This window comes from Sander vitreus, chromosome 9 (genome assembly GCF_031162955.1).
Source record: "Sander vitreus isolate 19-12246 chromosome 9, sanVit1, whole genome shotgun sequence".
Lineage (NCBI taxonomy): Eukaryota > Metazoa > Chordata > Actinopteri > Perciformes > Percidae > Sander > Sander vitreus.
The window spans coordinates 5438564-5456916 of NC_135863.1; the positions used below are offsets into that span (position 1 = coordinate 5438564).

General features: G+C 38.8%; 1 protein-coding gene across 1 annotated transcript in view; it reads left to right on the top strand.

Annotated features, from left to right (window-relative positions):
* The first annotated feature begins 813 nt into the window (after positions 1 to 813).
* Positions 814 to 18353, top strand: part of atp11b (ATPase phospholipid transporting 11B) — a 57238-nt gene continuing 39698 nt past the window's right edge. The window contains exons 1-6 of the mRNA XM_078258429.1: positions 814 to 1124; positions 11196 to 11312; positions 13014 to 13103; positions 13920 to 14000; positions 14436 to 14543; positions 16823 to 16951. Of these exons, the coding sequence (XP_078114555.1) occupies positions 1098 to 1124; positions 11196 to 11312; positions 13014 to 13103; positions 13920 to 14000; positions 14436 to 14543; positions 16823 to 16951 (552 nt within the window). The 5' untranslated portion in view covers positions 814 to 1097. The remainder of the gene's footprint in view (positions 1125 to 11195; positions 11313 to 13013; positions 13104 to 13919; positions 14001 to 14435; positions 14544 to 16822; positions 16952 to 18353) is intronic.

Consider the following 18353-nt stretch of genomic DNA (forward strand, 5'->3'; position numbering starts at 1 on the left):
TTATTAGGAATATAATAGCATTGATATCACCTTAAATAATGAAGGGCTTCGATTTTGACAGAGGGCCCCTCTTTAAGACATGGCATCAATCTATTTCACTGTAGACGTTTTTACTTCCCATAGTAGGAAAAGCACATATATAGGTACTACTATCATTTAGCGATTTACTACACTGACTGAGAATATTTACGTATCTTATGAGCCTCATAGATCAGTGTGAAAGTCTCGAATAAACCAATACACAACAGCTTTTCGGCATTTTTCTGTTTCTCTCCTGATGTGACAGTGCTATTATTCCCCCTAATCGGGAGCTTTTGCTGCGGCAATGCCGGTCTGGTCTATAGCCTTGAGAGCACAAAAAGTTTCCCTTTCATACTGACTACATACACATAGGTGTTAATAACATTAATGATGGCACTGTTTTGTTCAAGTGTACTAGTAGGCTAAGTCATTACAGTGTGACAGTGAGCCAGCATGAACATTACAAGGACCTTGAAACTAAATCAGCTAAACGGCATTCAGCTTTAATTCTATCCTATTTATGTCACATAGTGATTTAGTAGTAGGCCTACATATTTCCATATTACAAAATCCATTTGCAATTACATTTGGGGCATTTGCCTGCTTTCTCCCGATTTAGTAATCCAGACTTGTTCTTAGTTTCCATGCCTTCATTGTACTTAAAACTTAAATTATTAATTATACATGGTGGTTATCCATCCAGCCATCAATGCAGACAGGCAGAGGGCGTGAGAGGCCGCTAGAGAGCAGCCAATGTCTGCACAGAGCTGTGTGCTGGCAGGGGGGAAACTATCGTGGCAGCAGAGATATTAAGTGTAGCTCGCTGGGACTCCGTGGCCAGCGGTCTGTCACTTTTAACGGGGACCATTTGTCTGTCCTTACCGCGAAATGGGAAAGACTGGATTTATTTTTTTGCACAATTGCACTGCATGAATGTGTCGTGTAATGCGACCGAGATGAGCTGCCTTTGGGAGGAAATATTCATGGTTCGGGACTGTTTTGTTGGAGTGGCTTGTTGCTAGCTCTGTGCTAGCCACTGTGCTGGCTAACGTTACTTCGTAACGTATTTGTTAAGGATGCTACGGTGGATACGACAACAGCTGGTAAACCTGCTTTCCTGCCTTTCTCATAACGCTAGCACTTATAAGCTCACAACAGTAGTCGCCTAATTCACTTCTTAGCTCACGGAAAGCTATATAAACTTTGTTTGGGTAACATTTAGCAAGCTAACCTAGCTTTTTAGCTGTTGTCGATGTGTCCAAAACATTGTTGTGTGTTTCGCAGTGATGACAGTCAGCAGTAGGAAATGTTAGCTTTAGCTAGTTGAGAACGGGTTACTAAGCTAGTGAAAACCGCAAAACATTAAACAGACAGGGTTGAGTTGATTTGAAGTTTGCTAACGTTACCATTTTAACCACAGATTAATCGTTTGTTATAAAACATAACTGAGACTTCATGCTAGCTAACTGTTAGGTGGCTAACTATGTAAAACTTAGCTAGCAAAGTTAAACAGAGTTGCACTTGATCTAGCGTTAAAGTTAACTTTTAACGTTTGTTACCACACACACAATAGAACCACACACACACACAATAGAAGCCCATTTCCGCCAATGTGATTTAAAAAAACAAACATCCTGTAAGTCATTTAGCTAGCTAGCTACGTTAATAATGAGATGGTAACGTTATCTCAAAATAATATATTTCAAAGTAAACACATTTCTAACAGTAAAGTATCTCAAAATATCTCAAAACAACGAGTTTGTATCTCAAAATAATGACTTGGTATCTCAAAATATTGAGATAGCTAGCTAGTATTTCAAAATAATGAAAAACTCAAAATAATGACTTAGCTAGTATAGCTTATTTTGAGAAAGCTTCTTATCATTTTGAGAAAGCTTCTTATCATTTTGATAGTCATTATTTTGATAGAGTCATGCTATTTTTGAGATACTAGCTAAGTCATTACTTTGAAAAAGTTTCTCATTATTATGATATAGAAAGTCTTCATTTTGAGAGTTTCTCATTATTTTGAAACACTAAGTCACTATTTTGAGATACATTGTCATTATTTTGAGAAAGTTTCCCATTATAATGCCTTACAGGATCTTTTTTTTCCATTACATTGGTGGAAATGGGCTTCCATAAACTCGTAACTCATAGTGACTTAATACATTTGTGTCAAGAGAGCCAACAAACGAACATTAACAGCTGGTTAGACATTAGTCTTAACTTCGAAGCATACAGGTTACCTTTGGATCGGCCAAGTGTGTTTTTTTTGTATAAATCTGCACAGGCTAAAATGTAACACTATGGTCTTTGGATGATTAGATATGTTCAGAGAGCATCCTGTATTTGCTGTAATCACCTGTTGTTTGCCTACAAACATGGCTGTGGTGACCCCTTGATTAGCAAAGGCATAAGTAGAGCAGTTAAACGACAATAATGGTCTTGTAAATCAAATTACTCCTGCCTGATTCTAATTTTAACTAATGTTACCAGTACAGATAGTGAGTAACAGGGACATAGTAGAACATTGAGTTTTTATTTAAATGCTAGAGAAGGAATTCATTATTTGTGTTTTAATCGTGCTGCATTGACATAGGCACCGTGCACTTAAATACATTTTAATCTTTTTTTAAAAAGCTTTATTGTATTATTCTCCTTTTTTTTATTCGTTGTGTAAGGAAGACTGGCAAAGCAAGCTTTTCCTTGCATGGTGTAAGTTGCCTTTACTGTGCATATGACAATAAACCTCTTGAATCTTGAATTGACATAATGGTTAAATGATACAATGGTATATGATAGTCCTGTGGTAATTTCTGTTTGCTAAAGTTTGAATAAGGTGTGGTGTGTGAGCATCTGAGGGGGCATGCCCATGTTTCTTCTTATGTGAATGAATGAATGAGTTAGTGCATGTTATGAGATTAGTCACACATTGGTCAAACTGTTGATATCACCACAGCCAGTGAGTTTAATCAATGTCCTAGTCCCTGAGTTAGAGTGACTCTTGCTTAGCTGCAAGTTTGTCAATTTGTACAAAAAAAGTTTTATTTCCACTTTTAGAGGTTCATTTTGACCTTTAAAAAAAAAAAAAAAAAAAGACCAAAGAGCGTTATACTCCATAAAATGGGTAGCCTCCTCCTTATTTGAAACAGCTCCTTTTTATTTGACCCATCCCATATAGTGACCTGCCTAGTTAATTAAAAGTGTAATTAAAATGCAACTCGCCTAATGAAAAAGTTTGTCGGGGTGCATTTGTCTGACCTTTATATCAGCTGGAAGGTACTGCACAGATGTTTATTCCCTCACATATTCCTTATCAGTTTCTCTCTGGTGGTCCACTTTAAGGAGAAGGTGGCAGAGTCCTAATTGGCTGTGGGACAGGCTTTTAATGTCAGTCTTCTTCCATCAGCAGTGCTGAAATCATGCTAGTGATCCATTTACAATCATAAAAGACCTACCATAATTACAGTACAAGCAATTGTAGCAACTGGGATAACCCTTTGACATCCTGTTCTGCAAGTATGAAAGGGAAACTTTTTGTGCTCTCAAAGCTATAGACCAGACCGGCATTGCCGCAGCAAAAGCTCCCGATTAGGGGGAATAATAGCACTGTCACATCAGGAGAGAAACAGAAAAATGCCGAAAAGCTGTTGTGTATTGGTTTATTCGAGACTTTCACACTGATCTATGAGGCTCATAAGATACGTAAATATTCTCAGTCAGTGTAGTAAATCGCTAAATGATGCTGGTGACAGTTACTACTAATGGATAGCTAACGTTAGCTTAAGTGGGAGGCTGCTAACAGTTATAGCAGCATCAGACTGTTGTCTCCAACTAAATCTCAACCTACAGTGTTTCCTTTAGGATTTTTTTAGCAGTGGGGCGGCAGACATTTTGGCTTGACGGGCCACCATTTCCAAATCAGCAAAGAGGAAACACTGACCTATAGATCTAACAGCTGGTTATTAATAACAGGTTGATTAATTACAGACGACACTCAGCCTAACATTAGTGATTGAATCAGATGTGTATTTCCACATAAGCAATATGCCGTGTTTGGCCCACTTATAAGGGGGAAGACTGAGGGGACATGACGCCGATCAACCCTAATTTATTAAGGTATCGTGAACGTTCAGGCAAGGTCACAAAATAGATGTGTATAAAACAAACATTTGTTTAACAATAAATAAATCCATACACAGTCAAAATTATGATCCAAACACACGTCAAATTGCATTGACTTTAATGGGATCATCTGTGTTCTATCCCCCTTGACGTTTAGCAAAGTACCCATATGTCCTAACATATAAAAGTCAACTCGCATGTTCAGGACATCTGATGGGTGTTTTAATGCAAGAAACATTTAGCTTTTTCTAACTTTAGTGATACATTATTATTGTTTGTGTTTTGAGTTTGATTTCCTAAAGGCATACTTCGCTAATATTAAGCTTCTGTGCAGCAAGGCTTGATACGACTGCATCTCGATAGGATTTTGGATATTGCCTAAATGCATTAAGAGACTAGAGTTTTCAAAATAGTCATTGACGGGCAATGCAGATGCAAGCAATGACTATTTTTTCATGATCTCAATTTGAAAAACAAAACTAGATGTTATAAAAGGCTCACTTTGATGCATGGCCTTAATCAGGGAACCTAGAGCTGTGAGATCTTTTAAACTGACATTTGTTGATCTGAAATGAAGACCGATTCAGCAACTGCATGGCCTATTTCTTGCTTAAAATATGAGATCGTATTCTGACAAGCTGCCATGACAGTCTGTCTTTGAATTTCCGGAGAGACAAGACCCACGTGACGCGTTCGTCCAATCAGCTGCCGGTTTTCATTTTTGGGCGACAATACAGATTAGCGCCGCCTGCTGTTATGGAGACGTATTACGTCTCGTCGCTTTGGTGTGTTCCGAGGCACTTTTTTGACCAATTTGGGGAGACTGATCAGCCCAACTGTCTTTTCTGCCGACGTTTGGCCGTCGGCTCTGTGTGTCTCGGCCTTTAGTTTGTTGAGCCAGGAGAATGTTCTACACTTTTACAGTCTCATTAGGGATCAATCTCGGCCATTGCTGCAGCAACCCTAATAATCCACTATAAAAAGCAGTAAAAAACATTTGATAATTAACTAGCCCACGTTGCCACCATTGATGCAATTGTTAAGTTCTTTATCATCTGATAGATCAGCTTCAGGCTACTCATTTCATGCCACATGTTAGATATATTTTTAGCATGCTTGTGGTCATGTTGTAAGCTGTTAACAGTCAAAAGCACTACCTACCACAACAGACTACATACAGTCTATTGCTCTCTCTCTCTGTCTTCCTCTTTGTGTTGCAGATCGTTCTCTAACTTGCTCTTTATGTGACTCCCTCTCTCCCGCGTTCCATCTCTGATTAGGCATTTGATTTAATGCCTCTTAGTCCATGATACAACTGAGTGCGTTGCCTTGGTTGTGATTCATTTGTCTTTCTCCCAGCCATTGTTCAGGGCAATGGTTCCCCCAAGGCACGGTGGGACTTGTAGGCTATATGGAGGGAGTAATTACCTGTCGGCCTACACATTGATGGGGGCACGAGAGTCAGGGGACAAAATACAAAAGTCTGATTTCAGCTGTGGAGTGTGTTTACAAGAAAGCCACATTAAAATAGTTGCTATACTGTCAGTATTTTTAGGGCCTGAGCGCCGACAGCGGCGAAGGCCCTATTGAAACTGAAGGAATTCTTTTCTGCAAATGAATTGCCTTTTTGAAGGGCTTAACATACTCAAAATTTCACCAAAATTGGTGGTCGCATCAAGCCTGGTGAAAATCTACGTATTTTAAGGGTTTCAGGAATAGGCGCACACAAATGGCTCGCTAGCGCCCCCTAAAAAACAGCCCCTGCAGTACGTTATATGTAGACGCACAAAATCTGGTACACATATGTAGCATGTCAAGACGTACAAAAAAGCTCATTGGAGTAATACCCTAAACCCAACAGGAAGTCTGCCATTTTGAATTGAAAGTTTATTTTGGCCATTTCCACATGTCGTACTTTAACGAACTCCTCCTAGAGATTTCATCTGATCGAAGTTATTAAAAGAAAAAATTTCGTCATAGGGCATGGCCGTGGCGGCGCGGCCATTTTGTGCATTTCGCCAACGAAACAGGAAGTGGGTGTAACTTGAGTGTAGATTGCCCAATCAGCAAAAGAATTTTCAGTATTCATAAGAACCCAACCCTGAGGACATCTATAGACAAATATTTACTCAAAGTCATAGCGCCCCCCTAGTGGCAACAGGAAATAGACCTAAAAGTCAAGGTGCTATACTTTAACCTAGCGATTTCATCCGATCGACTTCAAATTTGGTCTGTGTCATCTTAACACGTCAAAGATGAAAAGTTATTAAAATCAAGACTTTTTGTCGAACAGTGTGGGCTTGGTGTGGTGGCCATTTTGAGCGTTTAGCAATGAACAAGAAAGCTGTTGTAACTTGATTTAGCATTTTCCAATCTGGACGAAATTTGTTGCGATTGACAAGAGTCCAGGCCTGAGGACATCTACAGGCCAATATTGAATTTTGGTTATAGTGGGGGGCTGGCAACAGGAAATAAGCCTTATATGACAAACATCATCCGATTTACATGAAACTTAAAATGTGTGGTCTACATGTGATACTAAGCCGCCCCCTATATTTTAACCACGCCCATGTACTCAGACCGCGCCCCCTTTTATGGCTTTTGAAACGTTTAAGGTAGTCTTGTGTGAGGTGTCATTGAACTCAACAGAGAGTTATTTGTCATTGGTCATGGTTTGGCCCATCCCCTATGTTTTAGCCACGCCCCCTTTATAACTAATGACCCGTTTGATGTGGACTCTTGGTGAGGTATCATTGAACTTAGCAGAGAGTTCCCTTTTCACTGGTAACGATTTGCAGTGTCCGAGTGCCGCGCAAATGCACGGTCGCAAGGAGCAGCGTCTGCCAGTAACCCTGACGTGCAAGGAGGTACGTGAGCCCGTTCAATGCTGCTTGCCGCTTTAATTATTTTTATTTTCATTGTTTACTACTACTTTAGCCTACTGCCAGGAAAAAAAACGAGAAGAAACCTGTTATTTTCTTTTAGGTTATGGCCAGTGTGGACACTCCAGCTTTTAAAGTTCAGTCGGGAAATGTGTGATATAGGCTACCTTACAACAATAACAATTTGGGACTTCTTCCTGATATCCAATATTAGCCTCTTTGCACAATTGTAATGGTCCATAAGCTTTGAAATCCTTTCTTTAACTCATCTGCTACTTGTTATATCCAGCTTCACTTTTGTGATTGGTATACATTTTATTGGGGAAATAAAAAAAAGGGGAAATGGCTTCTACTTGGATTCACCTCATTGGTGCACTTACTGAAACAGTGAATTATCCTTAATATATGCCAGTCATACCTATCTGTCAGCCAAGTATGACATCAGCTCAAGGCAGTTTTCAGACATTTCTACTCTTTGTTATTTTCAGCTAAAGGGCAGTTCTAATCAACTGAATCTGGCGTTCTAGACATCAGGTTAGGTGTGAGTCATCATTACTGTCTATTTTCTTCACAAGCAAAAGTCACAGCCTGCATTGGATTAATGGTAGAGACTATAATAATCAAAAATCAATTTAATATTCAGACTTGTTAGTTGCTGTAGTGCAGCAGAGGTATACAGTGAGAGATCTGTGGGTGCTGTTTTGGCTTTATGTATGAGTGACGTATTTATCTGCCTTGTGAACAGTTAGATGATAGGATGCATGCCTTGGGAGTCAGCAATTGTCTCAATCCTTAAAATCTATCTATCTCAATCTAAAATCCTTTATTTTGGTGATTTCAATTTTTTCCTCAAACATTCAAGGCATACATTATAAAGCAAATAGTTTAGGCCTACCTTTTGAAGCTAAATGCGACATACTTAATGTGCAATTGTCTTTTTGTTGGCATTATATACCTATATGTATGGCTCATTTGCTTGACATAACTGAGATATTGTGGATATTGTATTAAAGAGGAGCATAAAGCTCAGGCAGTTGATTCAGGATAGGCCATAACACAGGGACAATAAATGGTCTTAGATCTTGATTTTAAAACATCCATGGAATTACCCGCCTAATAAGAAGAGACATTTAACACTTTTATTACAAAGGTAATCCTGGTGTGAGATTGCTCAAAGCCTACATTGCTATGATTATTTGTTATTTGGGGTAGATATCACATGTTACCATTGTTGTAATAGACAAGATTGATGTCAGTTGACCAATTTGAGTGTTTCTGGGTGGTAAAGTGTGTGTATATGCTCACAACACAAGCCATCCTTGATTGAATATTAAGACACAGCATGGCATTACCTTACTCTGATCTGTTTGAGTACTTTTTTTTTTTTTTTTAATTCTTTTAGCATGCATTTGAAAAATGTAGCTGCATCAGACATAAGCCTGTTGGATGCCCTTAACTATGCATATCTTTGCTCGTGGTAATAGAGACCAGTGTCAAAGTAGTGGTGGTGGCGCTGGTCAATAGAAACATTCTGTCATATCAGCCAACTCTGGTCTTGTTCCGTAGATCTATGAACTTTGAATGACCTTGGATGTAATCAGTCTTGAGTATGTTCACCTGCTAGTTGAACAAATTGGATCAGAAACTTTTAAAATAGTTAGATCTTTTCAATGTGAGGTGTAAACAGCCATACACTAAAGCATAGACAACAATTACTATATTAAAGCTGCATTTCACAAGGCCACATCTGCTACACGCGGCTGCTTTGTATGAACTCACCTAGCAGTTAAGCTAACCTAAGCTACTGTGTGTGTGTGAATATATTAATGATTAAGCAATTTAAGTGACAGTTGATCGATGTGGTGGTATGCTAGAATCTCTGACTCCTCAGTCTGAAAAACTGGGCGGAGAAAGGGAATAAGGAAATGATGTCCAACAACCACCATCAAAGTTACTTCCCGTAATAATGTAAAGGGGTATTAAGTAATAGGTTTACCTTAACCGCCCTAAAGCAAACATTACTGCAGGGATGTAATAGCTTGTTAATTAATGCCAGTGGCTGAACAATTACTTAGATGTGGGGATGTCTGGCTTACAAAACTCACTTCCTGGCCCATCAGTGTTTGCAATTGCTGGTTCATATACTGTAGGTTGATTTAAAATTGTGTTGTATGTAATGTATTTTTAAATGTAATCAGTGTTAACAAACTATTGTGCAGGTTTCTGTTTCCTACAGCAGTAAACTCTGGTTTTAGAGGGCAACTCTAAACTATGAATACAGTACTGTACAACTCTCCTGCTGGGTCTCTGTGTTGTTAACCTTGATGAGGTATTGCAGGTGTGCTAGTCACAAACCACAGCAAGAGCCTGTCACAGCTTTTCCTGTAACAGCTCACTGTGGCTATTTGTATTTCTGTTTGTATAATTCCTCTCTACAATATTATAATAATGTCCATATCTGGTTTATTAGACCTGTTTCTATTGAAGATTAGCACCGCGAATGAAGCTACAATTACAGTAAGAGGAAAAGACAAGACTTTCTTACTATTGTTATTTTATATTATTTCATTGATCCAAGTAAAAAAAAAAAAAGTTTAGATGTTCAGGTGAAAAAGGCCAACATCTGTGCGGTCATGATCGTTCATTCCGGACACACAGAGCCGATAATCGGCCGTTGGACAGTCTGGCGAGGTCGGTGACTCGAGTCTGTTCGGTGTGTTCAGTGCCGTTGTCCGTCCGAGGGGCCGTCGTCCTTCATTTTGGCCGATTTGACATGTAAAATCGGCGGGGTGGGCACTGCCGGCAGTCGGACTCAAATGACCCATCTGATTGGTAGAGTGCTAACCCGGAAACGGGGAGCGGAATGAGCGTGACTAGAGTCTCTCAAAATCTGATGAAAATCTTTTAAACTGACCTTTGTTGATCTGAAATGAAGACAGATTCAGCAACTGCATGGCCTATTTCTCGCTTAAAATGTTTTCAGAAACACGTTTCGGTAAACTATTTTAGTACAATATGAGATCGTATTCTGACAAGCTGCCATGACAGTCTGTCTTTGAATTTCCGGAGAGACAAGACTCACGTGACGCCTTCGTCCAATCAGCTGCTGGTTTTCATTTTTGGGAAGACAATACAGATTAGCGGCGCCTGCTGTTATGGAGACGTATTACGTCTCGTCGCTTTGATGTGTTCCGAGGCACTTTTTTGACCAATTTGGGGAGACTGATCAGCCCAACTGTCTTTTCTGCCGACGTTTGGCCGTCAGCTCTGTGTGTTTGGGCCTTTAGTGTTAGGTGTGGTTCGTGTGTGTGTGTGTGTGTGTGTGTGTGTGTGTGTGTGTTTGTGTGGAACAAACATGGATGTGTGTGTTAGACCTACGTCATTAAACATTTGCAAATGATTGTAAGCACTTGCTTTAACCTTAGAATAGCAGGTTGGATGAAAAGTAGCCAGCATGAGCTGATAATATAAATAACTCTAATTTTAATCAGTGCTTAAGACATTGCAGTTTTTTTTGCATTTTTGACATTTATAGCAATAACAAACTACTTTCATACCTAAATGTCACATTTAGTGCTGGGCTTAAAAAAATGCTTCTTATATAAATTGTCTTCATAAATACGTATTTAAGCTTTGTCCACTGATTGGTTTGCTAGAACAATCTTGCTGGTCAAACATGTTTTAACCAGCTAGACATCTAGCTCAGAATATATATATATATATATATACATACAATATACACATAGTGTACATATATTGTACATGAAAGGAGTTCAACATTTGCACACTTTGTCCAAAATGCTGTAACAGTGCCCTACTAATTAAAATAACTTTTTTCAGAATCAGAAAAGAGTTTATTGCCACAGTAAGTTACACTTACGTGGAATTTGCCTTGGGGATTGGTGCACACATAAACAAACAAACATATTACCATTAATATGAGATTAGCTTAACTTTTAGCTGTTTAGCATAAGAAAAAGGAAGCTGAATGGTTTGAGTGCAGAATGTGCAAACAAAAATGAAATATGTGACCTAGAGATGGCTACCATCTTTGGTATGTAAGTAACTTTTTTCCCTCATTTTTCCCCCCACATTTCCATCTGTCCCTTTTTCCTGCCCCACCCCTCTCCCTCTCTCTTCTTGTATATTCTCGCCTTCCCTCAGGGCTTTGACCCCCCTCATCAGAGTGACACCAGGACGGTTTATGTAGCAAACCGTTTCCCCGAGCATGGCCACTACATACCGCAACGCTTTGCTGACAACAGAATCATCTCTTCCAAGGTACCAAATGAGGTTTAATCCATTCTGAGAATTGTGGTGTTATTACTACAGGATTTCATGTTAGTCTGCCAGAATCAGGCAGTATGTCATTTTATTTACTATATATATATATATATATATATATATATATATATATATATATATATATATATATATATATATATATATATATATATATATATGCTTATTGTCTACATATTAAAAGGAGGTAAACATTATGTTTTGTTTTAACTAACATAACCTCAGATCTATTTTTCCACGTAACTGCCACAATTATGTTCTCAAATTCTGTGTCATCACCACAAAAGCACCATGTTGGGATTGTGCATCTTTAGCCAGAAGTGCAAAACCGATGAGTGATTAGAGAGCATTATTTATTTATTTATTTACAAAGGCACTTTTTTAACGATATGAACCATGGCATTTTGCATGAGCCTGAGCAGTGACAGCAACCATGGCTGAAGGGAAAAAGTGTCACATACAAAAACTCTAAACTGATTTCTGGCAGCTTGACCAGTGTTAAAAAAATGCATCTGGAGCTCTGAGTCTAGTCTGGTGGGATCGAGATAAGCATGATTTGTTGATAACAGGATCAACTCAGACAAAAACCGTTTGTTTTGGTGAGGGGATTAGTAGGTCAGTTGGAAGATTGACAGGACAAAAGGATATTAATCCAAAGAGGCTGCTGCCCGCCACCAGCAGGGATAACTGTCATTGATTAGGCAGTTGGTTAAATGATTGACAGTAGGGTTAAGTCACCTGGGTCAGAATTAAATTGATTTAAAATCATGCATTTAAGAGACAGAAACCACTCAAATATTGTTATTCTTGGTGGAGCTTTTAAAGGTCCCATGGCATGAACATTTCACTTTGAGGTTTTTTAACATTAATATGAGTTCCCCTAGCCTGCCTATGGTCCCCCAGTGGCTAGAAATGGTGATAGGTGTAAACCGAGCCCTGGGTATCCTGCTCTGATTTGAGAAAATGAAAGCTCAGATGGGCCGCTCTGGAATCTGCCCCTTATGAGGTCATAAGGGGAAAAGTTACCTCCTTAATGTGATGAACTTCACCTTTAGTATGTTGAAAGCAAAAAAAAATGCCTTTCTTCCATCAGCTGTTCTTTCTAGACCATGCACAGGAAGTGATGAATTGAAACGTAAGCGTGAAACAGCAGTCTGGAGAATGTGTTTCCCAGCACTTTTCACCGCTTACCAAAATACTTTTATGTCAAAATCACAATTTACGAATGCCATGCTACATACTTGTTTTATTGGGAGCTACCAATGTGCAAATGTTGACATTGATAAAAATAAAAATTGAAAATAAATTGTCTGAGGAAAAAAACTAAAGATTATTCCTTTTATAAATCTATATTTTTGTCAGCCATGCAGTGTCACGATAAGTACGACAATATGACAAGCATGTTTTTTGTGTCTGATATACTAAATAGTTCAACTTAATATCCTTCAACAACAAATTCATGGTATTTTTTTTACTTAATATGCCTGTATAGTATTCTCAGAAATAGGCTAGTTTTACATGCCTTGTTTATTTGTTTGTATACATTTTATTTGTTTTTAATGCAATGCCATCTTGCATTCATGGGGGTTTCAAATATGGCCTTTTGAAACCCACAGATGCCCTGCTTAATAACCTTTTCTTAGTCTTTGTCCTAAATGTTGTTTTTTCTTTCTCTTTCAGTACACAATTTGGAATTTTGTCCCCAAGAATCTGTTTGAGCAGTTCAGAAGGATAGCCAACTTCTATTTTCTTGTTATCTTCCTTGTACAGGTAATGACACTCACAAATGCACACACACACAATTCTTTGCAGGTACATGTTCTCTCAGATGGTGACGATTCAAGTCCGACCTCAGTTTTCCTAAATACAAATGTATGCGTTTGTGAGTGAGTGACTCATCCACTTCTAGGGACCAGTATAGAGACAGGTCTGCTTCTGTATTAAAACAATACACCCACACATTTAATAATACGTGTGTCTTTACAGCCATCCCTAGGCGTTAGGCCTTCACTATGCATCAGTCAACTTGTGCTAACATAGGATATATTCAGCCTTCTTCAGTTTTATTTGGGCCTATGTAGTGAAGCCAGTGCAATTGACATGACTCTGTCTAGAAAGGCTCTCTTTTCCCTTTCAACTTGTCAGTGAACGCTGAAGTCAGCTAAAACATCAACTGTCCAATAATGGCAAAAATGCCTAAAAATATGTTTATAAATTAATTAATTAATAAAACGAAAAATAGTACATCAAGGTAGAATACTATTTTAAATATTTGCAGAGAATGATGCTTCGGTTTTCATATTTTGTATCACTGGAGTATTTAGCAAAAGTTTCTTAACAAATGCTGAGGTGTGTGTGTGTGTGTGTGTGTGTGTGTGTGTGTGTGTGTGTGTGTGTGTGTGTAAAATTCTAAACTAGCAGTTAACCTCTGAGGGAAGTTGTAGGTGTTTCCTGTAACACATCAGCCACTACTTCTCTCTGTTGTCTTCCTAGTGCGCTTACTTAGCCCCTGGTATCATATTCTTTCTGCTGCACTTCCAATGTGTTGAACTCTCTGCAAACTCGTCTCTGTACTTGTCTTCCCAGTTAATGATAGACACCCCAACTTCCCCAGTCACCAGCGGCCTGCCTCTCTTCTTTGTGATCACAGTGACTGCCATAAAACAGGTGAGAACACAAGCACATGATGGCTTCCTCTTTGTCGGGCTGAAAATGGGGAACTGGCATACATGTAGTATTATTATAGTTTGGTTAATTGTTTTAATGGGGGACTTCAGATATCCAACTTGTATTCAGTTGAAATTAAATTGATTAGGAAAACTGAGAAAAAAAACCTGAACCATTCCTCTTAATGCCCTCTTAAACGTCACAATGTTAAATTGATGTAAATGTGAAAATGCTGCAGTTGATTCAGGAGGCTTTATTTCTCTAATCAGTAATGAACTTGGCATTGATATGAAAAGTTGTGTTTGGAATAGCTTAAACACCTATTGGGCTCTTCAGTTGATCAGTGACTAGTTGTGCCAGCACCATGTCATCACTGTTGATCAATAATGCTATATCGCTGTATGTGATTGCTTATTGAATGAATTTCTTCATAAGGGCTACGAGGATTGGCTAAGACACAAAGCGGACAACGAGGTGAATGGAGCTCCAGTGTTTGTGGTTCGCAGTGGAAGTCTGGTACAGACAAGATCCAAGAACATCAGGGTAAGATGGCAAAAACGACACTCTAAGGGAACTTATACCAGTTATTCAAGTTCAAAGCTTTAGTCAGTGTTTAAGAACTGGGCTAAAGTACCTAAAATAGCTTTTACGCAGCTCATAGTCAACAGCCATAAATAACTTAAGCTTGGCTGTTAAATTCCTGGTGCTCATGGTGTGTCTGTAGAGCTAGTCTGTATAAAAGGTTTACAGACCACAGTTATCATGACTGGGTCTTGCTGTTACCTCTCCCGTTACTGATGAGGTGTTCGCTGCCTGGTTATGCCTGTTACCTGTGCACACAAATCCTCAGAGCTCAGGCTTCTCAGACACTGTAACAAGTATAAAGGATAAAGCCTGACATGTCCGCCCCCCTTCTGCTATCTCCATTATCTTTTTTGCAAGTGCACCATTGCTGCATCTGCGGTGTAGCACCACCCAGGACGGTTGTGATTTGTTTAAAAAAAATAATACAAACAAGCCGGAGCGCTTTTCCCCTATCCCAGAATTGATAGGCAGTATAGCCAGACCACACTGGCGCGGGGGAGATGCGGGACTAGTCATTCAGTAAATTAACCTCTCAAGCTTGTTAAGAAAACTTGATATTCAGTGCTCGACAGTCTTGGTTGCCCTTGGCAACCAGATTGAGTCAATTGGCAACCGTTTTGTGGCCTCTGGTTCCACCCTTTGGCAACCACCTGTTCAATATTTGTGTTTTTTATATATATATATATATATATTAGGGCTGCACGATATTTTGTTTCATCGTCTACATCGCGATGTGCCCATGCGCGATAGTCACATCGCAGGACGTTGCGATGTTGAGACTACACAACTTCTTTGCTGCTTGATAAAAAAAAAAAGTAAACTTTCACCGTTCTCCTTTTCCATGATTGTTACCGGCCGACCCTTCCTCTTTAAGAAAGGTGGTCATGTGACGTAACGTTAGTCCGACGGGGGGGGGGGGGGGGGTTTTATGGGAAGTGAGGCTCTCCCATGTGTAGAAAAGTACCGTAAGCGGCAGCTGCCGCTGACACAGTGATGCACATGCTTTTCCCTGGGTAGTGAAGCTACAGTAGTCAGTGTTTTATGTTCGCTGACAAACTAAATCACGTAATCACGACATCTCCCGGCCATTTTTCACCGCAGAAAGCTGCTACTAGCCAGGCTAAAGCTAACATAGTTAGCCTAAAGAAACAAGGCGTCTGTCCCAACTAACGTTATGGTTCGGAGCTACGACGCTGGAAACGTAACACTAATCTACAACAGCAGTCTGTTTCTGATATAACATAATTTACACTGATTTAAGTGCTCTTGGATACACAGTTTGTTGTAAGAGTGTGACATGCAGGCTCTGCATGCACAGCAAACCCACAATCATGATCAATTTTTATCACTTTATCAAACAACCAAAGCAGGCCCCGCTAGTTGACCACAACCTGACATTTAGAGGAAGCAACATGCATGCATTATTAATATCATTCACTTTAGCCTGGATTGATATTATATGAATGCAATGGTGTCAGGTCAGTCAACCAGTGTATTTCTTCCTAATTTCCCTCTCCAAAATCACTTCAGAAGAGTAATCACAGCGCTTACTTGCTTTCGTTTTTGTAAAGCATTACAAAGATTGGTTCACATAAGAACATTTTCTTTTTCTTTTTTCTTTTCTTTGTAGATGCACTCCCCTACAAAATCAGTCCAGTAGTTGAGAATGATTTAGTATTTCTAAATAGGGCTATTTATGTCCTCTTGTAAAAAATTTGTCTTTTTTTTTTTCATATCACAATATATATCACAGGGGAAAAAAATATCGCAATGTAAGTTTTTTTCAATATCATGCAGGCCTAATAAATAAATAAATTGATATATCTCTATCAATTTCGGCAACCAAAATCTGATGCCTGGTTGCCAAGCCGGCAACCACTTTTAAAAGTTAGCGTTGAGCCCTGATATTGTTTACACAGTCACACCCATGAGACTTTTAGTCAACAGGAGTGACTTTTTTTTTCCTTCTTTTTTCTTTTCTGCTAACCCATACATATCTGCTCTGTAAATCATTTGTTCTAGAAACCAAATTAGAAACATTTATATTTTATATTTGTTGGTAAATAACATTCTTTTCTTAACTTAACTTTGTTTCCACTTTGGTCTTGTACAAAATAAATAGAATTACCACATACAAAACTAATATGAAAAATTAGACTGTGTGTGTGTGTGTGTGTGTGTGTGTGTGTGTGTGTGTGTGTGTGTGTGTGTGTGTGTGATTCTGCCTGTCCGTCCAGGTGGGGGACATTGTTCGTGTGGCTAAAGATGAGACGTTCCCAGCTGACCTGGCGTTGCTGTCGTCAGATCGTGGAGATGGCACCTGCCACATCACCACAGCCAGCCTTGATGGAGAGACCAACCTAAAGGTAGGTGTGTGTGTGTGTGCGCGCGCACGCTTTGGTAACGTTTAACAGACAGATTATTACTACTATTTATGGCCCAAACCGTTTGATTAAAAATAGATAACAACATATACAGGGATTCAAAACTGCAAACTCCACAAGCCAACTAATGCCAGCCTGTGTGCGTGTGTTGATCTCTTGAAATAAGTTTTCAAATGGCTTGGATATGATAATACAACAATCTCAATTTTGTATTTAGAAAGTCCTCTGCTCACCTCTCCTATCCCCCACAGTCTTGCCAGAGGCTTTGTTGCTTAATTGCCTCTCTAATGAGATGCTGCTGCTTCTGTTTATTTATACAGCATGGTGGGTTTTTAAGTGTTGGTCTATAAATGGGTTTGAACAATCTTTGCACCTTTTGCTATCTATATAAATTGCTGTCAGCTGCAGCTGTTTGTACGCTGTGCTGTATAGTACAATAATACTGCAGAAGCACATTCATATCGTTTCTCTTTAGGAGTGCCTAAACCCAGCCTGCCAAAAATACTGTAGCTACAGTATTATTGGATCAGGTTTATTTGACCAAATATTAGTAATGGGCGATAGGGGTGGGAAAAATAATTGATTCTTAAATGCATTGCGATTCTCTCTAGAACGATGAAATTATCGATTCTGATTTATTTATTTAAAAAAAAAAAAAAATTGTTTGTTGATTTTTATTTAAAAGTTACTGTCTCCAGACAAGTACAAATCAGAAAACAGAGTGACTGAAAGAGGATCACAGTATCCGTTCCTTTTATTAACAAGACACCAGTTTTCATTTCATTAAGAGAACAAAATGTTTAAAACCAAATGCTAGACTGCAGGTATGAAACTTTATGTTTGAAATATGTTTTTATTTAAAGTATCTGTGCATCTTTGCCTAATACTGAAAGTATTTTCAGTACAGTGTCTGTTCCTTAACTAAAAAGACACCCATTTTTCCCGTTCTCTGCATCTTGGGTGGCATTTAAGAACCGCACTAAAGGAAAGAAAACCAATACTTTAAGCTTTTTCTTTGTTAAAGTCTCTGCAACTAGTGTACTTGAATTTTATTTATCTGCAACATTATGTTGTATAATTATAGTTTTACACAATAAATGTTCTCAAAACTACATACTACGTTTCTTTCTCTTTAAAAAAATATATCGTGATATATATTGTTATTGCAAGAGGCTGCAATGTATATCACAATATGGATTTTAGGCCATATCGCCCATCCTACCAAATATATATGACAAGTTTGGCAAAAAGAACTCTGCTGTTTTGTTCAGGGTCAGAATATGTTGGATGTCAGAGGTTTAGAACGACAACAGTGGTCCCAAATGGAGTCGACACAGGGATGCCAGTCCTTCCAAAATGCGGAGTTGTTTTTGTGATTGTTGTG